Source organism: Centruroides vittatus, unplaced genomic scaffold (genome assembly GCF_030686945.1).
Source record: "Centruroides vittatus isolate TY-2023 unplaced genomic scaffold, ASM3068694v2 contig_1057, whole genome shotgun sequence".
Classification (NCBI taxonomy): Eukaryota; Metazoa; Arthropoda; class Arachnida; order Scorpiones; family Buthidae; genus Centruroides; species Centruroides vittatus.
The window spans coordinates 2,045,563-2,056,531 of record NW_027120684.1 but is presented as its reverse complement, the minus strand read 5'-3'; the positions used below and the strand labels follow the sequence as shown (position 1 = coordinate 2,056,531).

At 30.1% G+C, this 10,969-nt stretch overlaps 1 protein-coding gene across 2 annotated transcripts in view; it reads right to left on the bottom strand.

Annotated features, from left to right (window-relative positions):
- LOC136972756 (protein Mpv17-like) overlaps positions 1–10,969 on the bottom strand; it is a 35,815-nt gene that overhangs the window by 7,886 nt on the left and 16,960 nt on the right. Inside the window, exons 5-7 of one of the 2 annotated variants that reach the window (XR_010880385.1) lie at positions 9,175–9,207; positions 8,159–8,211; positions 3,862–4,027 (exon numbers count right to left, since the gene is read on the bottom strand). Coding sequence is in view for 1 of the 2 variants with exons in the window: in XM_067267385.1 (XP_067123486.1) it covers positions 3,925–4,027; positions 8,159–8,211; positions 9,175–9,207 (189 nt within the window). In the remaining variant the exon portion in view is untranslated. Of the gene's footprint in view, positions 1–3,854; positions 4,028–8,158; positions 8,212–9,174; positions 9,208–10,969 lie in introns of those variants that run through there. The other variant, XM_067267385.1, reaches the window with a different exon arrangement.

Below are 10,969 nucleotides of genomic sequence, written 5' to 3'. Positions count from 1 at the left end.
CACGAAGACTTTTTTGTCTTGAGATCAACAGTTTATAAATTCACGGCGAGGTTGAATCGGCGCGTGTGTCCGAGATGAAGTGGCTGACAAGGTGGTGAAACGGGTCACTTAGTTCTTGACGAACACTTAGATACTTCAAGAACTGAAGTGACCTCGAAAGAAAGATAAAGCACCGCCGTGCGGTGCTTTATTTTTCTTCCAAGCTCCTCGATAAGGTCGGGCTGGAGTTGGTAGACTGACGTGAGCGAATAGAAATATATCGACGATACCCGTTCGGAAGAAGAGCGGTTTGAGATAAAAGGTCGAGGAAGCGCGCTTTGATCTTGAGATGCCAGTTTATATAGAATTTTTTCCAAGGACCGAAAAATTTAATTGGTCTCGAATCCTTCTCTTTCCTCCCCGATTGGCCCCTTCTTTGTCTCCAGGTAGAACGAGACCCGATCGGGGCGCGAGAAAAGTCGCATCTCGATCTCGGACGACCAGTTGTTTAATCGAACCTTGGAACTTTTGCTCGTATTTCCATAAGTTTTGTTTTCTCTCTTGTCAAAAATTTGTATAAGACATCTTGCGCAAGGCCGGTTAACCCACTTTGGGGCCCTAGATATTTTCTTCTTACCGGGCCCCCTCCCTCTCCCACAAGAAATATAAAACAATAAATAAAACAAAACTAAATAATGTGAAAAACTAAAAAAAAATCTTAAATTTTATTAATAAAAAATATTTAATACTAGCAGGTAGGCCTGGCGTTGCTCGGGCAAAAGTAACGATAGCGAAGATTAAGATTATTACATTATAGTCAACCTTGCCCGTTTTCACAGAATGCAAGAAGTCGGTCTCTCTGTTTCCAGACTAATTAGAGAATTTTTAGGTAAGTCTATAAATATGTTGAATTTCCCGCAAAAACGAAAAAAAAACAGCATCTGCGTCTTGCACCTCGTTTTCTCTAACAATTCCATTGTTGATGGAAGTGTTAAGCCTTAATCCTGTCCCTCTCCCCGTGGGGAGGAATTTCGAAAAATCCCTTCTTACTTGTTAGTGTGCGTTCTCATGACGTATCCTGTGTACCAAAATTTCAACTTTCAACTCCTAACCGTTTGGGCTCTGCACTGATTATTATTATCAACTCGTCTCGATTATATATATACAGGTAGATGCAACAATAAATTTTAGTTTTTCTAGAGAAGTTTGTACAGTTTGTTTATAAATTTTAAAAAATTGAAATTGATTTTATGCAATGTCTAACGAAAGTTGTTATACAATAACAATATTAACTTAAAATATTAATTGTTTAATTTAACCTTTTTGGTTAATATTTTACCCATGAAAAGTAAATTGAATAATGAAAAAAGATAATTTAAATAAAAGCCAATATATTTTTAAAAAGTAAGTATATAAATACGGATAAACTTTATATAAAATTTAGAAAAGTAAACTATCTTATTTACAAATATTTTCAAAATAGACAGTTTGACCGGGCCCTAGACATTTGTCTATGCGATGATCCGGCCCTGATCTCGCGATAATCATTTATTAATCGAAATATTTTATAGCACTTCGAGTTTGCTGTAGTTTGTTATGTAATGTTACATAGTAATGTTATAAGTACTGTACATAAAATAACCCCAATTTGCATAACTGTGTAATAAATTGAATGCTTTCTAATAGTACTAAAAATAACAATACTCTACAGAAGATGAAATACAGTAATACCTCGGTTTTCGTCGGCGTGCCTAAATGACCTCGCTGCTAATTTTGCGAAAACAAAAGGCGACTCACCGTTTTCCGGGTTCAGTGGGGCGTTATTTCTCGTTCTGCGAGCATTACCCCGCGACGGCCCACCATTGGCCAACGTTTCCGTTCCCTCAACACTAGGAGTTCGGTCGTGGGTTCGCGCTTCGCCAGGACGGACTGGTTAAGTGGAGAAAACCCGGAAAACTCCACTTGACCTCCCGGAAGGCATTATTCCCAGCGATGCGACCATCATAAACGCATACAATTACTATTACATGACAATTACGTCGCACTTTACTACGGGGCGATATAGGCTAGAAGCTCATGTCAACTTCTACAAGACAAAACATTACCCCGTGCGTCTAGCCAAAGAATTCCATTGCTTTCCTTTAGATTAGTTTTTTTATGTTAATTTCTTATTGCTTTTAGTATTTAATGCTGTATTAATTCTCTATAAAACGTGTTATTGGTATGTATTTTGGACTGTCTAGAACGAATTAATTGGATTTACATTGATTCATATGGAAATAATTGCCTCGGTTTTCGACGGTTTCGGAATTCGTCGATTGTTTTCGGACGAATAATCGACGAAAACAGAGGTGTCACTGTATCAGTTTCCAAGTTACAGACAAGTTCCATTCTTAAGCCTGTCTTTAGGTTGAATTTATGTCAGAACATGTATATATCGTTGATATTTACAATCAGTTACTCAAATGTTTGTCTTAGTATGTAATATGTATTTTAACTTTCAATGCACATAAAACCCTTACAGATCAATTCCAAAGAGCGCCAGTTACGACGGGACTATGAAGTGGCTAAGTTCCCTCAGCCTAATTGGCAATATGCCATATGCAGTATATACAGTATGTGCTTTCACTTTCATCATGTAAACTTAAGCTACCGTTGCATTTTTTTTACCCTTGTACTATAGCTAATAGACTCAATGCTGGCCAGAAAAGAAAAAAAAATACCAGTCAGAATTTTTTTAACTTACTCCAATGATTTATCCCTTGCTATGGGACTGCTTCCAAATACATTAAAATATCTTAAACACAATAAATACAGAACATAGTAATAACTACATTAATGATAGAGTATGTTAATGTTTTGTGACAGCTAGATGATCCTACAGTATAAATACGAACCGAATTCTCATTTATTATAGTTATAAAAATTCCTCTACAATGTCCTACTCTACATTGAAATTTAAGTTTTAGAAATCAATTAAATTATAAATTTATAGTACTACTAAATGAACATAACTTAACTTTTTAATTAATTTCATTTATTTAAAAAAATACATATTTAAAAAACTTGTAGATGAACACAATCACAATAATAATTTCTTGTCTAATAATTTAATTGGAATGAACACTTCAGTTCTGATGTGATAATATAATATGTTAAAACAGTCTTAAATTTCTACAACTTGAAAATTTCAATTTCAAAATATTCAGGTATGAATGTAATGAATTTGACATAAAAAATAATAAGAACATTTTATGAGATTATGAGCACTAAGTTTTGACTCTATGGAGGACTTATCACACACTATTGACATAGTTGGAGTATTCACACAGAAGTCTATAGACAGGTTTGTTATGATGATGACGGTATGCTTTTTGGACATGTTGTCTGTCTCTCTTCAATCATATTTATTACAATTTGGTGGATATACAGGCGTCTACAAAAATACAAGCAGGTTTTTGTTACAAACCTGCTTGTATTTTTGTATGCTTGTTTGTAATGAAAACCTGCTTGTATTTTTGTAGATGCCTGTATATCCACCAAATTATAATAAATATAGCTGAAGAGGGACAGACAACCTGTCCGAAATGTATACCGTCGTCATAATAATAAACCCGTGTCTACAGACTTCTGTGTGATAAGTCTTCCATACAGGCAAAACGTAGTGCTATTGTAACATAAGGACAAAAAACAATTCACAAAGAACATTTTATGTTTTAATAAATAAAAATAAAATGATAATATTTTGTATATACTTATATAACTAAAATAATATAAATAAGTAATTATAATACACTCGTTTAGTAATTCAAAATATAAATTCAAAAACATAATTTCAAATCTTCATCTAGGAATAATTGTTTTCATTATCATTATGCAAACCTGAATATTTTAACAAAATCATTTCTTTGGTTTTTATGTAGAAAAATTTTCAAATATTTCATGTTATTGTGATATTTCTTTAATTTCTCCATGTAAATTCTTTCTATTTGATTTCCAAGATAAGTATGAATTCCAAAAGATAGCAACAACATTCACAAAAATAACTCTAAAGAAGATAAATAGTAAGACTGATTAAAATATCCAAAAAAAAAAATGAAATGTAATATATAACTCATCAATATATTTTAAATAAATCAATAATAAAATAAGCTAAAATGTACATGTTATATACATAAAATTCTGTAAAAGTTACTATAAATATAGCTTTTAATTTTAAAAAATTTGATCAAGTAGAATCTATGATAAATCAAACTTACATTTAAAAAATAATACACATTTCTGATCTATATCTGATCTACAGCTCAAATTTTCTCTTTGAATCTTTCAAAAAGTTAAATTTTCAGGGCATCATCATAAATATAACTTTAATGTCATTACAAATTTCTCAGTGCACAGTAACTTATTGGACACCTTGTATATTATTATTGTTTAAAAAGTCTATTTATATTAATATACCAGTGCATATGTTTTTCATTAATAGTTAAGTCTATATATTTATATAATTTATCACATCATTCATGTTTTTTATCTTGATACCATATTTAAGATGACATTCAATAATAATAATTATTTGTTATCTTAATATTAATTAAATAAATTATAGCTTATGTCAATTTCATAAAAATCATTTAAAAAATTTTTATTTATTAAATATTGTGTTTTAGTTAGAAATTTCATTTTATTCTTTTTTTTTTTATAAATATAACTTTAAAAAATTATGAATCTAATATAAATTATAGTGACAGTACAATTATCAACTTAGCTGATTAATTGGGATTGTATAATTATCTAATCATATGATTAATTGTTAACTAATCATTGTCAAGTATTTTTTAAAATATTTTATAAAATTTCAATTTTTTTATACATTTTAATTTTTATACAGTTATTTTTAGTTTTAATATCTTATAATACTGAATGACCTTTTTTAGTATCTTAGTAGTATCTGCCAATTAAATATATATATTACATTCATTGCCATAAAAATTAGCACATCAAGAAGGAGTTGTGATATTGCTGCAAAAATTGGCATGTAAATAAGTCTCAAGCAGATATGGAAATGATTAGAGTTATAGCATGATGTCAGCAGAGGGCAATAAGGTGCATGCCCTTGGCATGCAAAGACGTCCTGTCTGTAGTTTACCTGTTGCAAAGGGATGCTGTATCACTAGAGATGCTTTTATGTTGCAATTGAAGATCATATGAACAACTAACTGAGTTTGGGAGGGTAAGGATCATCTGGCTGAGAGAAGCTGGATGGTTATCTTGCTGAATATCTTGCTATCTAGGCTGTTCTGACAACACTGTGAGATTTTGGGACCAGTGAATGAGAGAGAGCTTACACACACAGCATCCAGGCTCAGGATACCCTTCTCAGACCATTAGTTGGGAGGATCACTCATTACAGACCCTTACATCTATCTGCAACATTTCGAGACTCCCAGGTGAGAAACATTTGGTGTCGCAGCAGCCATTGACACCATCCATCATTGCCTCTATTTGGAGTAGTCCAATCATTCCTGATAGGACCACAACTGAATGGAACTGGGTTTTATACAACAAATCCAGATTCAGTTTAGACACTGATGACAACTATGTTCATTTTCATAATTGAAAATTAAGGCAATACAAACAATGTTCGAGTCGTTTTTCCTCTTTTTAAATCCTTACCCTCCCAAACTTGGTTAGTTCATATTATCTTCAATTGCAACATAAAGGCATCTCTAGTGATACAGCATCCCTTTGCAACAGGTAAACTACAGACAGGATGTCTTTGCATGCTTTTTTATAGGCCAAGGGGATGCACCTTATTGCCCTCTGCTGGCATCATGCAATGAGCCATCATTTCCATATCTGCTTGAGACTTATTTGCATGCAAAGTTTCGCAGCAATACGACAACTAACTCCTTCTTGGTATGTGAATTCAATTATGAAAATAAATTACTCAATCCTGGGCTTATGTATAACTGTGTTCATGTCTGGAGGCCTGGCAGCCAGTGAATACCTCAATCTTTCCTATGCTTTGGAGTGGCATACCACCCCCATGGCTAGTGTGATGATCTAAGATGCCATACATATGGCTGTTGATCATCTCCAGTAGTGATCCAAGGGACCATGACTGCATTTAATTCTAAAGGATAAGTCCCTATAAATTCTCCTTTTGGATTTTCTAACTGATCAAATCCTAATATATCTTTTAATTGTGTATTAAATTTTACGGACGATCCCTGTGGAACTTTCAATAATAGCTTTGTACTAGAACCTCCTTTCACTTATAGTTTTTCTTGCAATAAATAATCCTTTTGCTTTCTGTCATGTCGTATCTTACCACGACTTGTAAAGGGCGCGTCAAGTGCAGCACCCGAGGATGAGGCTGACCGATATATAAGCTGTGAAACTGAGGACACCCGCTTCTTTTTCGCCCTGTTCTGTACTTACAAATGTACATTTTAAATAAATGTGTAATGTGTTAAGCCTTGTATCACTATTATTGGACTATTCTCAAACTATTTAGTAAGATTCACAGGAATCATGGGAATTTTACACTTTCATTTTGTAATCACTTACATCAGGATTATACTCACACATGTACAATTTAGTTCAATTCTGACAACTCTTTCTTGGTGCACTAATTTTTATGGTGATGTGGTAATGAGTGTTATTTGTTAATTAATAATAATAATAATTAAATTAATTATAGCATATGTCAATTTCATAAAATAATTTTACAAAACTTTTGTTTATTAAATATTGTGTTTTAGTTAGAAATTTCATTTTATTTTTTATATATACACAGTATGTATGTATGTATGTATGTATATATATATATATTTATTTATTTATTTCTTTCTTATTTCCAGTTTAGAGTTGTATGAAAATATTGAAAAATAAATTACATAAATCATCCTTGATCAAGCTGAGTTACTACTATAAATTTTAGTAGTCAAGAGATTCGATTTGTACACAAAGGCGAGAAAAACTTTGATTGTTTGTTGTTTTTCCTCCTTTGTCAGTAAGGAACACCACATTATTGGTTTATACAGTATGCTAGCAGGTGCATAGCATAATCATGCTGCTGTTTTTATATTCACATAATAAAGAAACTCAGGATCTCTCGTGCTTATCATTCTGTCCACGTTGAATTCTAGCAGGCCTGCTTATAAGATGTTAAGAAAGAATAGTGTGTGATTAGGTATGTAAATAATTGACTTAAAGCTGATGCAATTGACAGATAACAACTATTTCATCAGCTACACTAGATTCTTAAATTCAAAATGCTTGTGTGCTATGTGTACTCTCCTCCCCTCCCTTAATGCCTTTTTCAGCTTATTTCCTATTCATTGGTGAACCAATGTAACAAATCTAACCTATTTATAATACTTAGAGTTGACAACTGTCTGCTTTTGAACTGAACTGTCCAGTTCTATGGTATCCAACTGAGAGATCAAACCAATCATTGGACAATTTCATATAAATAATGTACATTGGTAAATAATTTACTGTGATAATTTTGATTACACTAAGTTTCTTGAAACTGATTCAAGATAATGTATCTTTATTAATATGGATGATATACTTTCTTGGCAGTTCTATACTGATGCCGTTCTGAGCAAATATATCTGGCATTTTTCCATTATTAAGAGATAAATTAATTGATTTATGTCACAATTACTTCCACACAACAGACAATCTTTCAGGTGCAATGTAGTTTACAAACAATAAGAAATAATTGGCAATATAATAATCTACTTATTTAAAAATAAAAAATGTCTTTCAAAAATAGGCAGATGGCACTGAAAATTAATTGATTGAAAGTAATTGCTTAAAAAATACATACTTTTAATACCATAGTAGAATATTTTCAGTTTGAATGAATAAAAATTTCAGATGAGAAAAGATACAAAAACTAGCAGTTCCTAATAGAACTGGATGTGTTAAATATTCATTTTTTAATGTTAATTTAATAATTTTAAATTTAAAAAGTAATAATGTTTTCTAATGGAATGATTATTTACCAATTACTCTCATTATTGGAGAAATAATTGTCAAGTGATGATTAATTAGTGAAGGAGCCAATTAGTACAGTTCACAATTAGAAACAATTAACCAGTACACTCTAATAAATTATGTTAATAAAATAATTTTTCAAATCTGAAATTATTAAGTAATGAAATACCTGAATTGAAAAGGAATTACATAAAATGTAAACAGTTGAACAGGTGGCCATAGCTGAAATATTTTAGCTTTATTTAAAAAGTAACTTTTAAACTTCAAATAAAGACATAAATATAAACATGTAAGCAATAATATTCTATCAAAATAAATATAAAGATATAAAGCTAAATAGTAATAATATAAAAAAATAATATAAAAAATTTATCATAAAAATTCATAAAACTTATCACCAACTTTACAAATAAATAAATGAAATTGCTGCTTACTTAAGAAACATTTTTTCATTAAAAGAAAGGTTTTTGGTCAAAATTTGGCCATCCTCAGCTTAGAACAACAAACAGTTTGTAGAGAAACTGTTTATTAACTGGTTATACACACAAAATTAACCAATTCAGCAGTTAAATACAACACATCATAGCCTTTCTTAAATCAGCAAAACATCAATTTAATAAACAATTAACTAACTGGCATTTCACCTATCTTCAATGGCCATCATCAGGCAGGCTGTTTGCCAGGATTAAATAATTTTTAAAAATTATAATTTGATATGAAACGTCAACACAAAGGTATCAAGCACAAATTTAAAACCAAACAATGCATTATGATTGGTTGCATTTGATTTTATGTTAACTAATGCAACCAATCATAATGCATTGATTGGTTTTCAACTTTTGCTTGCTACCTTTGCATTGATGTTTCATATCCAGTTATAATCTTTAAAAACATTTGATTCTGTCAAACAGTTTGATGATGGCCATTGAAGATAGGTAAAAACACTAGCTGCTGATTATTAATGTTTTACTAATTTCTGAAAGGTTGTAAGGTGTTTTGTATTTAACTAGTTCTAATTCAATTTTGACTGAAAATGTTTTTTAGTAAAAACTGTTCAGTTTTCTTAAAGAAATAATGATATGATTTATTTATTTATAAAACCTTTATCTTTTTTTTTGTTTGAGTAAAAGACTGTGAAAATAATAAATTATATGATAAATATGAATAAAATTAAATATTGCTTACCTTATAATTAGACATCAGTATTGTTACATAATCCTAAATAAGAAAAAAAAAACTATATATATATATATATACATACATACACACATATATTATATAGATATAAAAATATGTGCATACACAAAATTAGTTACTTATATCTAATTATTGAGTAATTTAAGTGTTACTTAGTTATTTTAGTAAACAAAATTCAAAATAATTCAATATAAAATATTGAAACAGATTAACTTATTTTATTAGAAAATAAAATTAAATAAATACAGGTAGTCTTTGGTTAACATGGTAGATCAATGCTGACTCAATGGATCAGGCAACAAAGTGACTGCCTCAAGTGGCAAACTAAGAAGGGTGGCAAAATAAAAAGTCAAAAATGTTCAAAAGAATGAATAAATAAAAATAAAAACAATAAGCAAATGTACATTAAAGTTGTTTATAAATTGCTCATATAAAAGTGCCAATGCTAGAAATGTTCTCTATTGGCAACTATTCCGGAAGCAGAGGTGGAAAAATCAGTTTCACTTCATTTGCAGTTTACCATTGAGTAGTGAGTAGTATACAGTTTACCATTGAGTAGTAGTAATGACAGAGCTAATTATTCAACTTTTTAAAAATAAAACATTATCTTTAATTCACATTTTAATTAGCTGTAACAGTCATTTCATAAATAAAATAAAATTATTTATGATTTAATTGATAATATATTTAGGTCATTAACTTTATTTAAAAGTTGTTATAATTTTTAAAACAATTAAAAAAAAAAAACCATTAACCGAAGGTAGGATCGAACCTAGATCGCCCACATGGCAAGCAAGTTTGCTACAGACTAAGCCATTTTACTGTGCTGCCATAGTATAAAATTGACTAGTATATGAGTTGCGCTTAAAACTTTACAGCCTTTTTTCTCGGAACCATCTGGCTACTGTGCTTTACAATTCTTCCGGGTGGACACCCTTGAGGTATACTACTAACCTGCGAAGTCTCATCACGAACTGAATTTCCTAGACCGTAAGATCCCCTTGTTAGAGTATTTTTCAAAACCATTCATTACACATGATTCTGAAATGTTATTAACTGTAATTGAAACATTGCTCCAGACTTTTCTTGCATATAATTTTGTTAAAAAATTGTAGCAAATTTTTGGAACATAAATACTAATATAAGTTATTCCAAAATAAACACTGACTGAAAAATGTTGCATTGAGAAATATATATGTTCTAAGAGTTTTGGATGTTAATAATCAAGAAAATGTTAACTGGGGAGATGTTTTATGTGTACAGTATCTGTATATCAATATAGACAATTTTCAAAGTGAATTTATACATCAATTTTTATGTAGTTGTAAATTTCAAAACTTAAATTTAATAAAACAACCATTTAAATTTTGACAGATGTACAAGCCTTTGTCAAAACAAAATACATAATAGAAGACTGTTTTTAAACCTTTCAATTTTCATTTTGTATGTTATGTAAAACAATCATATTTTATTGGTTTTCATTCTCGACTATTCTCAAAGAGAACATCTAAAAAATATCTCAATATGCAAGAAACAAAAATATTGTAATAGAGATAATTCTCAAGAATCAAAAACTGTTGAGAATTCACAAGCACTAGTTATAATGAAAGCATGTTAACTGAAGGCTATCTGTATTTAAAGTTTTAATTTTTTAAAAATTAATAAATTTTGACATTTAAAAAGTTTTGACTAAACATAAAAAAATTATACATGCATCTCCTAATTAACACATGCAACAAAATTAACATTTAACCTTTCATTCAAATCTAAGAATATAAGAATC